This window comes from Pelecanus crispus, chromosome 5 (assembly GCF_030463565.1).
Source record: "Pelecanus crispus isolate bPelCri1 chromosome 5, bPelCri1.pri, whole genome shotgun sequence".
Lineage (NCBI taxonomy): Eukaryota > Metazoa > Chordata > Aves > Pelecaniformes > Pelecanidae > Pelecanus > Pelecanus crispus.
In genome coordinates this window covers 54,962,594-54,977,381 of record NC_134647.1, presented here as the reverse complement: position 1 = coordinate 54,977,381, position 14,788 = coordinate 54,962,594, and the positions used below count along the sequence as shown (strand labels likewise).

The 14,788-nt window shown below is 44.9% G+C and overlaps 1 protein-coding gene across 2 annotated transcripts; it reads right to left on the bottom strand.

Annotated features, from left to right (window-relative positions):
* Window positions 1-1,441: 1,441 nt before the first annotated feature.
* Window positions 1,442-11,090, bottom strand: GORAB (golgin, RAB6 interacting). Of its 2 annotated transcripts, XM_075710870.1 has the most exons (5): window positions 11,027-11,090; window positions 9,638-9,986; window positions 7,126-7,227; window positions 5,167-5,307; window positions 1,442-2,538 (listed from the first exon to the last, which is right to left on the bottom strand). In XM_075710870.1, exons 1-5 carry the CDS (start codon window positions 11,088-11,090, stop codon window positions 2,067-2,069), a joined length of 1,128 nt encoding a protein of 375 aa, XP_075566985.1. In that variant the 3' UTR covers window positions 1,442-2,066. The 2 variants fall into 2 exon arrangements, with proteins under 2 accessions (XP_075566985.1, XP_075566986.1); XM_075710871.1 differs by lacking the exon at window positions 1,442-2,538 and having other exon boundaries at window positions 5,163-5,307; window positions 11,039-11,090.
* Between the last annotated feature and the right edge of the window lie 3,698 nt (window positions 11,091-14,788).

The following is a 14,788-nucleotide window of genomic DNA, read 5'->3' as shown; positions in this document are numbered from 1 at the left end:
GACTATTTCAATCACATTTTAGCCTACTAGAGAACCACAAATTATATGCAAAATGGTATGCATGTGCTTCCTGTAAATACCATTACAATTCAACTCTTTTGTCAGATGCTTTTCTGTATGTCTCCTGATGAGCTGAATACAACTGTAATGAGGAACAGACCTATCCACTAGGACTTAGATTCTCTTGAGGAGCAACTGGGGACAGCTGCAGAGGATGGAAACAAGAATGGTACAATTAAATTATTATTGCACTTACTGGTATCCAGTTTTGAAAAAATAATGAGGTTGCTACAAGCTGTTCTGCAACTGCAGACAGAGCAAAGGAAGTCACAATTTTCTCACAGTATGTTCAAATCTTTGGCTTTTAGGTCAGGTCTTCCAGCAAAATAGCAGGGAATGCAGTGGATCACCAACAACAGAGCAATGCTTCACATGTATCTCAAATGTTACTTTGGAGTTTTCTAACTTCAATCAGCCATGATTATGAGTGGCTTCTCTAGGGAAACAAACTTATCCCTCTTTCTCCTGCATATGGGAGGCACCAGTAGAGATTTTCCACTGCTGCCTTGGGCCACAGTTAGTTGAAAAGATTCCTGCCAAGCTGTATCCTGCCATGTCTTTGCTTCGTAAGTTTTTGTATCTTGGAACGGCCTTTTTCAAGGTTTTACTTTCACACAGTGGAACGTTGCCGAAGGACATACCAGTCTTGGATACGTGTATTAGTATCAGGTATCACAACTGAAAGTAAACACACTGCATAGAAGATGCACTGATTTATTAATAGAATAAAAATGAAATGTAGTGACATATTTTTCCACTATTAAAGCCATAGAGACAATCAGCGTCCCATTTATATACTTGATGGCGTCATTCAGTAACTCATTCATAAACTCTGACTGACATGTTCAGGTCAGGTATTACAGAAACCATTTCCACAATGAAAGCAGTCTTCCTCTGTTACAAAGTGGATAGCTACGAACACTGTCCCCACAGTTTGCAGCTGCATCAGTCTATGGGAGGTTTTCCTATGTCCTCTATTTTAATTCCCAAGACTTTCTCCACCTGGAATAGCTTTTTAAAGCCTTTCAGCAGCAACAGAGCAAAACAGCTGAACTTCTTGTGGGGTACAAACCCATTCTTCAGGCAAGCAAATGCATTGAATATTATACAAAAATGGGCTCACTTCCAATATACAGTGGGGATTATTCATTACAAGATCTTTGGCTAATTATTGGAACTTTGGGGTAACTATGACAGAGAAAAATGTTTGTGATGGAACAGCTTTAATTGTTACACAGTCTCTTTTGTGTGTTTCTACTTCTACATCATACATTCTGCAATGTCTTAAACTGTAACGCACCATTTTTGTTAAATCATAGCTTCTGTGATTTCCTAGATAATAATGCTATCAATATATAGCTTGTTTGAATATATAGTGATTCAGCATGATCTGAAAGAAATAGGCAAAGTGATAAATAGGAAATATTACAACTGACTTTGCAATTTGCCTCAATATGTGAATTTCCTTTAAATCAGGTACAGGAAAGAGTATCAGCTACAAAGATAATTAAAGAAAGCACTTGGGCTTCACAGGATTAAAAACTGTTGAAAACTAATCCCTTATGGATACAAAGGAAGACAAACATCCTATTGCAGTTGTCAGGGGACAGAATGTGTTCAGAAGCAGAATAAGTCGCGATGTTTCCTCCTGTAGATACATATCTCTTGCACACTGCTTGGAACAGCTATCTATGATATCAATATGCTGAAAGCCTTTGGAAAAACCTTACTGTTCGCTTCCAAGTATCCTGTTTCAGGAATGTACAAAGGCCCATGAGGAGCTGGGCATTAGAACGTGAACTTAAACCAGAATGATGGCGACAGATAGTGAACCCCAAATGAGAGTCTTGAGAAAAAGGAGCCTCTAAAATTTGAAAACAATATTAAAGGAAAAGAGAAATGAAGTGCGTATTACTGGCACGGCAGAAACCCAGATATAACATACAGCACACAAGCCCGCAGAGAGTGTATCATCCATAACCAGCTGGCTTATGTGAATACAGTAGTCATGTATCAGAACAAGCTGGGGAGTTTCCTAGAGTCACGTTTACTGCTTGAGTTTGGCTGTCCATATTGGAGAGGGGTTTGGTACCAGAGTTTTCAGATTGAACCGACTGTTCAGAAATAGCAGGAGAAGCAACAGCACGGTTAGCATGATCACTCTCCTGCACCGTAAGACTTGGAGTGGGGTTTTCCTTAGCTGTCCCAGCATGACTGTATGACTGGATGGCTTGTCTCCCTGCTTCTGCCTCCTGCTGCTGCAGCATCCGCTCCACCTCTATCTCAAGTTCCAGATTTTCCTCATCTGCCTCCACTTCCAGCTGCTGCATTAACTCCTCCAGCTTCCTGGCCTTGCGGAGTTCATTCTGCTGTATGATCGTGCACAGGTGCTCTGTGAGGTGCTCCTTAATCTCCGTCTTGTGTTGGAGGTCCAGCTTGGCTGCCACATACTCCGACTCAGCCTTATCATACCGCTTCCTGCAAAATCATCATCATTTCTAGTGGGTTAGTTCTCAAAGCACTTTACAGTCTGACACATGGACAGATACTTTAAACATCCCTGAAATGCAATGTGCTCTGCAATGCATTATGCCAGCTACTTCATGACATGCTGCTACATTAGTAAAAAGGAAGAAAATAAGCGTGAATTGATCAAAACTCCTCCTCCTGACCCATTAGCCTCCACTGTTGCTGTATTCCAAGATTTAATTTGCTCATCTGAAATCTACACTGAATCACAAACAAGCATTTTTACTGCCTATTTTAAGAGATGCATCACTAGCAGCAGAAAGAAACCATCAGAAATTGTAGTGTTTTCACACTTCTAATGAATGCCTATCCATTGAACTGAAACACTGCAAGAGTTTTGTGTTTTTTCTAATCCAACCATCCACCCAACAGATACAGATGCTACAACGGTGCTATACACATTTACATTCATATCTGATCTAGAAGTGTACTCTTCCGGCCACCCATATGTACATTCAGAAAATCATGAGCAGCACAGATTGACACAGCATATGACATCAATAGCAATCACAACTTTTACGTGGCAACAGATGTAGAATTTTATTGTAAGCATCCCCCTGACACACACCTCCTGCCAATTTGTACTTCCTGTCATGACAAATATAGCAAAAAGGAAATATTCCAAATATTTATTGGATAACACATGTGGGATATCTAGCACTTCAATGGTTGGTGTCCACAATAATGATGCATCTTCCACTACATTCAGTGAATCTCTACATTAATTCTAATTTAATTAATAGAAAGACAGATGCAATCTTGCTCATCAGGAAAGGGAACATGCAAAGGCTTTTGCAGAATGCCTACATGATGTACCTTACAGAGCATTCATAAAACTAGTATTAGTAAGGTGGATGAATAAAGAATCCAGCTGTTTTATAAAACCAGAGTCAAATATCTGGTTAAACAAAGCAACAGACAGATAGAAGAGATCCTTTGCGGAGGGAAACAGAAGGAAACAAGACTTAGAAAAGCCTTCCCAAATATGTTCCTTTCTATAATAATCACAAAACTTTGACCGAGCTGCAAAGGGTATGTCTGCAGCGGGCAGAAGATGCCCACTTACGTTTCCCTCACAAGAAAGTCAAGATTTCCCTGGCCCCAGTATCTGAAATGGAAAACCAAATGCTATGCTGGAAATTTCTGCACAGTTAAAACTTCAGGCTGAATTCACACATATTCTTCACATCATATTTACAAAAATTCCATTCCACAGCAATTGTCAAATGCCTCCAACTATGTGTGTGCTCAGGCCTATTTAATACTGCACTTTTTGACCCACTGAAATTATTTGTGATTTAGCCCTAAAATATAAGGCAAGAACTAAAAAATTGCTTAAAAAGACAACACTTGAAAGTAAATCAGCTTTGGCTCATAATGCATAAAAACTACAACACTGAAAGTATCTAACTTGCATTTCCAAATCCTCCCTCACAAAAATAAAGACTTACTAAGTTCATGAAAGTCATTAAGTATTTTGTAAAGTTTATCCCCTTCCTCCTACCAGCATCCCCTTTTGTTATCTTCATTAAAAACTGCTTTCCAAACGTCAGAGTGTTTCTATCATATGCTCTTTAGCCATTAAGCATTTCAAATAGACACATCATTACAAAATTTTGGTAACGAAATTTCCAGGAGCATTTAGTGGTTTTAGAAAGCAGACTTAAACCTAAAATACATTGAGATGTTTTTCCTCTTGAGGATATGAAATTCAGTATTTATATGCACTCAGCTACTGAAACTATAGTTAATCTTAGACATTTGAAATGATAATTGCACAAAAAATAACCTTATTTTTTAGCTACCACTGCTATTTTTTTAAAAGACTAATTACCATGTTTATTGGCCTGTGGTCAACGTATAGCAGAAGTCATAAGGAGAAATACACGTTGAACACATTGAATCGCGAACTAAAAACCGCAACCGAACATTTCCATTTTATTAAATAGCTACATAAACATGCTGATGTTTATCTACTGATGTTGTGGTTTGCCCACAACTAATAGGGTGTTCCGATTAATTTCTTGCATTTAAGGAACTCATCAGAACCAGAGTGATTAAAGGCACATTGTGAAGGGTGAAAGCTTACTTTTTCCTTCAATTTTTGGTCCCAATTCCAAAAGCACTTCAGCAGTATTATACGTTTTAAGCTTAATTGGTCCCATTGATTCCAACAGGACCAGAGCTGTCATCAACAAGCAAGTTTCCCTGAAAAGGACTTTCATTTCAGGACTTTTAAAAAAACACTTTCCCTGTGAGAATAAACAACCTTGAAACAATAAAGCAGGGCTTATGGACAACTAGACAGTTAAAGCAGTAAGTATGTCTCGTGACAGCATGAAGCTGGAAAGCACAGTCTGCAGTCAGAAAACCTACTTCAGTTTCCAGATTCCAAGGGAAAAATCAGGAAATAAAAAGCACACTTCTACCTCAAGATTTGAAAGCCCCCCAGACTGTGACCGCTTTAACTACACATTATTACAATGACACAACTCCGTTACTACTTCGGTGACAGGAAACAGCATTTTCTCCCTCCGCTCAGGCAGGGCTATTCCCTCCTCCCTGTCTGTTGCTTACCGGGCATAGGAGTAGTCCAAGCTGGCCTGATCAATGCGGTTCCGCAGGATGCCAATGTCAGCAGATACCATGTCATCCAGAGCTTGTAACTCCTTCTGAATCCTTTTTAGTTTCACTGTTTCAGCTTGAGTTCTTTTGGATCTGCAAAAGGAAGATGCCTTTTTTTTTTTCCCCCGAGCCTCTCTTCTTGACATAATGGGCCCCATTTCATTTGCAGAGCAACTAACTTGTTTAAGAGCTATTCAGAAGGTTTCTCCTTTATGGTTTAAGACTTTTGATCTTTTTTAATATCCACAGGGATCTAAAATGCCTGCTATTAAAGGACTATGGCAAAATTACGTAATGACTATAATCAAAGTGCCTAAAATGGATTGTGTTTCTTCACCGTGGAAACACACAAGAAGCTGCTGTATCTAAGTAGTTCTCAGTGTAAGGAAACAGGAAATGGCTTGGGGGGGGGGGGGGGGGGGAGCAAGAGGGGGAAGGGTATTTAGCCCTGCAAATATTCCCTTTCAAAGGAGCCCAGTTAGTAGGGGCCAAAAAGTCACCTAACCTAAGCTTGATTTCCATTTTGTAAAATTATTCCCAAAAGGCCTAGCCAAATCCCAATGAAGTCAATGGAAAGTTTTACATCAAACACAAAGGATTTCAATCAAGCCTTATGTAACCTTTTTCAACTCAGCCTATTCATTCCTAAGTTCTGAAAACTCGATGTTGCTAAGGGCAGCAAGCTTTGATGGATTTCACTCCTAAGCAAGCTAAGTTACTTTCCAAAAGCTTTTACACCAAGGTCACTTTGCTGTCATTCATCATCACCAGCAAAACCACGCTTTTCAGCCACTGCTTTACACCCCAAAGCAGGTACTTGAAAGCAAGACTATATTTGTAGGAAGTGACACCATCTCTCAGTAGATCAGCTGATGCAGGTGGAGAGAAACAGACATCCTGTAGGATTGCTTAGAACCTGAAGAAGGCCTTTGGATGTCAGACATAACTCCCTAGCTATCACCTTCCAAGTCCTCCTCTCTCTCCTCATGCTCTACTTCCAGGAGGAAGAACCCAGCCTGGTGGTCACACCCACGTCTGCTGTCCTACAGTGACTCAGACCAAATGTACTTGTGTTATATCTCTGCCTGGCAAAGGAAAACAAAATGTTCAGAACCTCAAAGAGAATCTTCTGCACAGTATTGGCTATGTTCATCTGTGCTACCCAAAAGCTTTGATGGGCAGAACATTATACATGTCTGTGAGAGCACTGTGAGCCTGAAATTTTCACATCTCCTTCCTTGATCCAGTGTTACCAGCTGCTCCAGTAACCTTCCCTACAAACCTTGCCTTCCCTGTAGTCTTTAAACTACCTGAGTGGACAACACTGTGCCATACCTTAAAGTCTGGTCACCTGAAGAGCAAGAGCTAACAACTGTGATAATGTGAATTTTTATAATTTCTAATCAGCCAGTGGTAAAACAGTACCTTCTTAAACTTAATGTTGATCATCTCCTCTTTTTCAACACTTTTCACCTACTAATAAGAAAGAATAAAAGGCCCGAACAAAAATAGCTATAGTTTCCCTTCATAGGTTTGGAATAAAATAAACTTTCCTTAAATCCAGTGAAAACAAATCAGGAACAGAACAGGGATGAGCATCCAAGCACCCAACTTCCAAACGTGCCCTTACTGACAGGCACCATGGCTTCAGCTAATTCTTGAATTGTGTAATAACTTTTCCATCTGCACACAGAGCTGCAGCTTTGGAAGTGTGAAAGCTTAGTCACAGCTTCTTGGCCAGCACTTGTCATCAAAGGGAAATGTAGATCACAGCTGCTCACTTGTGGAGCAGTACACACAGAGCACAGAGAGGAGGAAAAAGTGAAATTTAAATAAAAGATATGCAACTGGTTGCAGACGAAAACTAATCCTTTCCTCAGCCTCAGCCCATGCTGCAGCATAGCCCCTTACCTCTCAGCAATAGCTTTGGCCAGGAGTGCCTTCTTGCGTTTATTCTTCTCTTCTATCAGCCGCTGCTCTTGCTGGAGGATTTCCCATCGTGATTTTTCCTGCCTGCTCATTGACAATAAGATCAAAATTAATAGAAAGTTAATTTCTCTCCCTGTTCCCCAAATGACACAAATATTCACCATCATATTTCCTGGAGCAAACTCTAAAAATGTCAAAGGAACAATAAACAGGTTTTGGTTCTGAGGAAAGAAGAATCATCTGCAAGCAGTCACTCAGACCAATAAAACATTTCCAGATGAAATCTGCTGATCAGAACAAAAATCTTCATAAGCAAGTAAGCTGCTGGTTAATTCAGCTTTGCTGGAACAAAGAACATACTGCACTTTTTCAGAAATGGGTGGAATTTTTTGTTTAAAGGATGTGCTTCCCCACTAGGTAGAAGCAGTTTCAGGTTTCCTACTGGCTGCTAGAAGTCACTATCTGTTCTGTCTGCCAACACAGCCTGTTTTTTGGAATTTTTTTTTTTTTCCCATAAAACAGATCATTTCATAGGTCTGCTTTACAATACAGCCCCCAAATAATTAAACTGATTCAAATGAAAGGCTGGTAAAAGTTATAGTGAAAATGAGCAATGAGGAAGAACAAGAATTCACTTTTGTCACCAGGGAAAGAGTTATATGGATTCCATTTCCTAGGCTACATCTACTAAGATACAACCAGCCCCAGAGGATGGAAGGCAAGGTCTCAGGTGAGAGGGAACAACCTGCATCAACACAACTGGGCAGGATTAAGGAGAAGCAAAAACTGCTTTGCTGCTTTTCCATCCTGTTGTGTTCTTCATGCCCTCTCTCAAGAAGTCTCAGCTTAAAAATAGCTTACCTTAAAAATAACCATTCTGCACAAGAATATCTCTTCAGATTTCTCCTCACCACCCTATTTGTAAAACCTCATATAAAGAAATATTTTTAATAAGATTTAATTTCAAGTGCACAGGCTGAGACGAATTCAGCATTCAGTGGGTGGTTGTTGCAGCTAAATGTCATTTGCTCCCCACAGAGTGAAAAACTTCTTTGCAAAGCTTTAGCTATCCTCTCCCCAGCCAAACAGTGTCTGTATTTTTCACCACCAGGAAGGAGCTGAACAGCCAGTACTACTGGTGAGCTGCATCCACACGAGGAATTTGGCACTGCTCTTCAAAGTGCTGCTATTCTGGTGAAGGGACAGCTATCTGCACGTAGGTGATCCCAGCCAGGAGCCAGGCAGGTAAATGGCAGGTAAATGGCAGGCAGCATAGCCAGCAGCTGCAGCCTCTCAAGGCACATCTGTGCAAAACAGAACCTCCCCGATCCTTTTGAGTTTTGCATTCAAGAGGAACCATGCTCTGCTTCTCCACACAAGTGCTGCTGACTGCCAGGGTCCTGCCTCTCCAGTGGGAAGCACCTTCAGTCCCATCTGAGATCCTACAGACAGATCTAACCAAAGATAGGGTCTGGCACACCACACTTGGAAAGCTGCTGATCCCTGTTTTGGAGGAATACAAATGATGCATGGAAGCTTGGTGCCCAGGTAGTGTTTGTTGATTATATTGGACAGAAATGTTTGGAACTGCATAGGAACTCAAGGCTGGAGCAGCATTGTTAAACTGTTTTAAAAATAAACTATATGCCCTAGAAAAAGAATTCATCCTTTTGCCTCTCACACTTTGCCCGCTGAGGAGAAAAAGAAAATTAGCATTTGGATACAGACAGGAAAACAAATGTGAAGAGGTAAAAACAAGTAATTTCCCACATTGGTAATGTCTGCCCTCTCTAGCATTTAGACAGCAGCTTCCTTTTATAGGCTACTATCAGAATTCTGGATGATGAACTAAGTAACTGCCACATTCAATCAGAATCCCAGGGAGCCATGTTCATTACTTTTTCCTTTCTCTCTCTCACAGGTACCAGTCTGAAGCTTCTGAGGGAGACAGACACCCCACCGTGGGCTGATGCACAAGGTGAGAGCCTTGAGATTGGTCTCATCTTGAATCATAAAAGCTAGACAACTGCTTAAACCCGGAATTTTACCTCCTTACCAACACTTTTGGCATTAACAAATCTGCAGCAATATTGTGAACAGGAACACAAAATTACGCAAATCACGGCATATCTACTTCCAAAATAGCTTTCTGTTGTGGCTGCTGGCTTGTCTACACAGCACGATGGTGAGATTAAGTCTTCATAAACCATTAAGACACTCCTACATCTTAGGTGCTTTACAATGTACAGTCCCACTACCACAGGAAATTATTTGAAGACAGAACAGTGCGTATCTGCATGGATTACACCACAGAACTCAGTCTTGAATTAGGTTTAACCCAAGCAGAGATGAAAAACAAAGGTTCAATGCGGAAGAAGCAAACATGATCTCTCAAACCTTCCTGTTAGATACAGGAAAGTTCACTTCACTGTACCACGAAAGAATGAGTCAATACAGAATAAAACCCATCCCCTGATTTTACTGACTTACTAACAATGCCACTTTCTTTTTCTCCACTTTGGAGTTTGGCTTTGCAGGGCGGGTCTGCGCATTGTCACTGCCGTTACAAGGATCTACTGGTGTCACTTCCTTCTGCTGGCCTCGGTTGTCACTTTCCCTTTGATCTTCCGCTGAAGGAGGATGAGGTGGTGGCACAGGCTGCTGAGGATGACCAGGCTTGTGTTTTGGTACAGAAAGCAACTGCTCAGGAGGAACAGAGGCTGCTCCACCCTGCAGTCCCAGCTTCTGACATTGCTGCTGGAGGGCTTTTTCTCTTTGCGTTTGCTTCCGACTCTTATTCACTGTGGGGGCATGATACTGCTGCTCTGAGGGCTCATACAAATCTATCAATGGATGAGAGGGAGAAACAGGATTAAAACCAGATCTTAAGATCAAAGACAGACTCTGTATATTAGCTTTTCTGGGCAGGCAAGCTGGTGCAAAACCAACATAAGGAAAAGACATGCCAGGGAGTCAAGGGAAGGCAATGTGGGGGAAACCCCAGGAACCTGGAAATATTTTGTTAGCCTAAGAATCAGGAATTTTAGAGGATCTGAGCATCCGAAACAAGGAGAGGGAGGAATAAGGGGCCTGGACTGTGGGACTAAAGGAGGAACATTAGGTAGGAGTGAGGCAACTCTTGGGGGAATCACGGAGAGACGGAGGCAGGGCTGAAGAAGGGTCCCAGGCATTCTGGTGAGCGAACTGGGGGTTTATAAAGTGAAGAACAGGGGAAGAACAAGATGACAGATGGGAAAAAAGGAGGCTGGGAACATGAGCGGGGTAGTGGACAGCCAGATGCAGGTGCAGGACAAGGGGCTGGGGAGTTTGGAAATGTGACAGAGAGGTTGCAGGTGGAGAGACAGAGGGGCTGGATGGCAGATTGATGGGAGCAGTGAGGGATGGGGCCTGGATGGGAGGAGCCGAGAGACTGGCTAGGGGAAACGAGGGGCTGCCTGGAGAAGCTGAGGTGTTTGATGCAGGGATGGACTGGATGAGCCGAGGGGATGGAGAGAGGTGTGGATTTAGGGGGCTGAGGGGCTGAACGGAGGCCGAGGTTGACCGATGGGGGTGTGAAGGTGAGGGCTAAGGGGGTGGGAAGCCACGGGGGCTGGCAAGGCTGAGGAAAAGGATGTGGAGGGCTGAGGGGGCTGCAGAGAGAGGTCGGGGTGGACGGGTATACAGAGGGGATGGATGGAGGTGTCGATGGGGGAGGCTGAGGGGACGGACGGAGGTGCAGATGTGGGGGGTGACGGGGTGCCGAGAGCCCGCAGGCTCCTCCGCGCCGCGCCCGGCCCCGCTGCCCCCCGCTAAGCGGGGCGGGCGCTTCGGCCGGCCCGGTCCCGAGCCCCGGCCCCCGCCAGAGCCCGGTCGCCGTCTGTACCTGGGCGCTGGCCCCGCAAGCGCCGCAGCTCCTCCTGCGAGAAGCCGGCCCAGGCCTCGGCCATGGCGCTTCCTCCTTCCGCTGACGAGGCGCCGCGGCAGGCAGGGCCCGCGGCTGCCCCGCCACCGCCGCCCGCTCGCCGCAGGCGAACGCCGCGGACAGCCCCGGCCGGCAGCGCCGGGGGGCCTCGCGTCTCCTCGGCAACGCGGCGGGGGCGGGGCGGGGAACATGGCGCCCTGAGGGGACGGGGACGGGGACGGGGACGGGGACGGGGACGGGAAGCCGGCGGCGGGGGGCCGTGCGCAGGAGGGAGCGGGGCCGGGCCCCGGCGGGGTCTCTGGGCTCCGGAGGCGGCAGGGCCCGGGGACCGCCGCCGGCTGCCGCTCGGCCGGCGGGGCAGCCCCAGGGCTCCTCAGCGGGCGGGCAGGCCCAGCGCCCCGTCCGTGGGTCCCCCGGCAGCCGCGCCCGCGGTGCTCCTGGCGCGGCAGCCGGGCTGCAGGGAAGGCTGGCCGTGCGGCGGGGCCGCCGTGGGCTCGGCACACGGCATGTGCGGCGAGTGCTGTGCGTGGTACGCTGCTTGGGGCGCACCCCTGGAGCTCCTGAGAATGTAATGCCATAAAAGAGCTCAGTCAGCCCCGGCTAATGAGTCCCAGCCAATTAAGCATAAATGAAGAGGAGGAGCCGCTCCCAAATAAAGCGAGCTTTAAGGAGCATCACCACGAGCCCCTGGTCATTTATAATTAGGTAGTTACAAGAGCAGATGAGATACCTGCTCCAGTGCATCTAGAGCTGCGTTTGCAGGGCGTACAGAGCACGTCTTTGGGACCGGTATAGTAAGGGAGCGATGAGGCAGGGACATCTGCGCGGTGAGGTGCTGATGGGCTTTAATAAGTTACAGTGACACCACTGTGAGGAAATCGGCAAGGAAAAGTGGTATTTTGCCTATGCTGATAGTTCTGAAGGTCTGCTTTGACCATTATGCACAAGGATGCACACACATACTTGCCTCCTTAGGTATAAACTGAAAAGATCCTGCAATGTACAGCAATATTCTCTCGCTAGCCATGAAAGCAAGTGTTTTTTTTCCATCCAGCCCAAATTCTTGTGGCCACTCTAAGCCTATCAGAGGTCTTGCAGACAAGCTTACTTCCCACCAGGAGAAAGCCAGCTGGAACACAAGGGCACGAGCCCCAGGCTTAGCTGAAGCCATCCAGGGGACTGGAGGCTTAAATAATACATCATCGGCAATAAACCGGGGACATTTTCAGTGCCTAACCACATCCCTCCCCATTTCCAATCTGTAAGGGATTAGTCAAGCTCTGAAGTACTGCTGTCTCCCAGAGCAAACTCATAACTCGATGACCGTGTATGACTTTGCAATTTATCTCAGCAGCACTTTTAACAGCTCCTGCGTGACTAACACGTCCCATAAATACCAGCCCCGGTCAGAGGAGAAGCAGTCCTGAGCTGCCACTCGCTGGCAGGCATTTGGTGTTTCTGATTGGATTCAGCTGAGCTCCTTTGGGGAACAGAAGTGCCACCATTTTCCACCCGCAGCTTAGCTGTAGGCCTCAATACTGAGCGGAGGCGTCATGGGCATCCAGCGGAGGAGAAGGGGAGTGTGGTTATCTCAATTCTGTCAGCGCTGACCGGGAGGTCCTTCCTGGGTGAGCCTGAGGCTGAGGGGTGCCAAGCAGCCCTTCAGATGGGATTACAGCTTCCTCCGGGAAACCTGACCAAGCACGGAAGAGATCTGAACAAGAACCATAATCCAACCTTGACTCAAATGCTCTCAGACTCCAGGGAGTCTAGATGGCAGAACCAGGTGTCAGCTTGAATTTTACAATGAATCAGCATTGGCCAGCCACATGACGAGGTGTAGGCACCTAATTCACTTTCAGACACCTGAATAGGAATCAGGAATCTAAATCTGTCCTGGCATCTAAATCACTGTAATGGGCTGTACCAAACCCACAGATATCAACCAAATGTGCGTCGTGCAGTACAAACACCAGATCTCATTCTTGAACCTTAGTTCTTTCTTCTCTTCCAAGTTTTAATGCTACAAACAAAAATGAAGCACCATATTCACTTTATTGCTGCAGATATTCCAGGCATAAAACTCCCATGTTTTATAGAAAAAGTATAAAGACTTTGAGTTGTTAACTGTAACGCTATAGGCAAAGCAGCAATCCATTTTAACAGTTTCCATCAGCCAAAGGTTTAATTACCAGCCTTTGGGCCGGCTTTCTCCAGGAACAATTATAATGCAGTGAAATCATTTCACAGGGCATTTACCAACAGCAGATTTAGAAAATGGAGGCTAGCCTTGTTCTCCGGCTGATTAAAGTCCTGTGAGCGTAACATGGCACCGAACATTTGCCATGTAGGAATAAAGTATTTTCCAAGCAAACATTGCTACAACACAGGCTGGACAAGGCCAGGTGAAGAGAAAATAGAAACCTTCTTTTCCATCCCCTTTTTGGAAGGGAGATGCTAGACAACACAAACCATGATGAAAAAGCAACACCACAACCCTTCCTTTTACATCTGGGGCTGGATTTGAATCCTGTATCTTTTTGTGCTTCAGGAGCTGCCAGCTCGCTAGCAGACCTGGAGATCTCTGTGACTGCTGCATCCATTTTCTGGTCTCCTGGATCTAGAAGCAGTGAGCACCAACAGACCACAAAACCCCGTCTTTTCTTGTGCAATTCTCAGATCAGTGTGGAAATGTCATCATTAGCTGGCAAATTGGACTCTCCAGGTCAGACTTCAGGGTCAGACCTCAGATGACATTTCAACCCAGGACTGATGCAATTTGTACCAGGACATAACTTCAATTTGCATCGGTTTAGTTCATACTGAAAACTTTTGGGGTTTTTAAGAGCCAAATAAGCTCTTCCAGCAAGGGGCTCCCTGACTTAGATGTATATTTTTAACCCGATTCTGCTCACCACTCTCTGCACTGTCGCAGTAACACACAAAGCAACCTTTTCCCAGTAAAAGACTGAGCCCTAATGTGAGACAGGGAAAGACATATATAGGGAAGGACAGTTTCTTTTCTGCTTGTGTTTCAGACCCTGTTGTGAGCTCCCGAGGACTTTGACGTGTAATTCAAGAGGCCTGGGGAAAAGCCATCCTGAAAGAAACAGAGCCAAAAAGTCCTAAATCTGTTTATTTGTCTTTCTAATGAAAAAACTGTCAAACTGTATCCATGTCAATACTATCCCACCTTTTAGGAGAGCATAACGCAAGCTGGCTTAAGAAGACTCACCGTGTCCAGCCGAGCCATGGCACTGTCTGAGCAAGGAGCAAGTCCTGCCTTTTGAGAATAATTAATGATTTAATTTGTCCTTCAAAGGATGCTTTTGACAGCCACACTATGAAAGTTTCTTTTGCTCATTCTCTGCTGAACCGTCCAGGCAGCTTCCAAGCATGAGATGAATAACTTAATTTCTTAGTGTGGCACTGAGACCAAGAGGGCACTTCAGGTGTTGAGGCTGCAAACACCCATGTACGGAGCTGTAACTCCCCTGCACCCTGTTGAAAGCAATTGGGTTTTGCCCATTTTTCAGAGGGCTTTGGATTAGATTCTGTCTCAAGCCTTGTATCAATGCTGGTCTCTGTGTGCATTATTGTTTGGGTTTTTTTTTAAACTGGTTAAATACCCCGAAGACGGAGAGTTCTCCATTAGCAAACACCAGACACAGAAACCAAGGTGGAAATCAGCCTGGCTGAGCCTGGCCCCAGGCCCTGATCTAA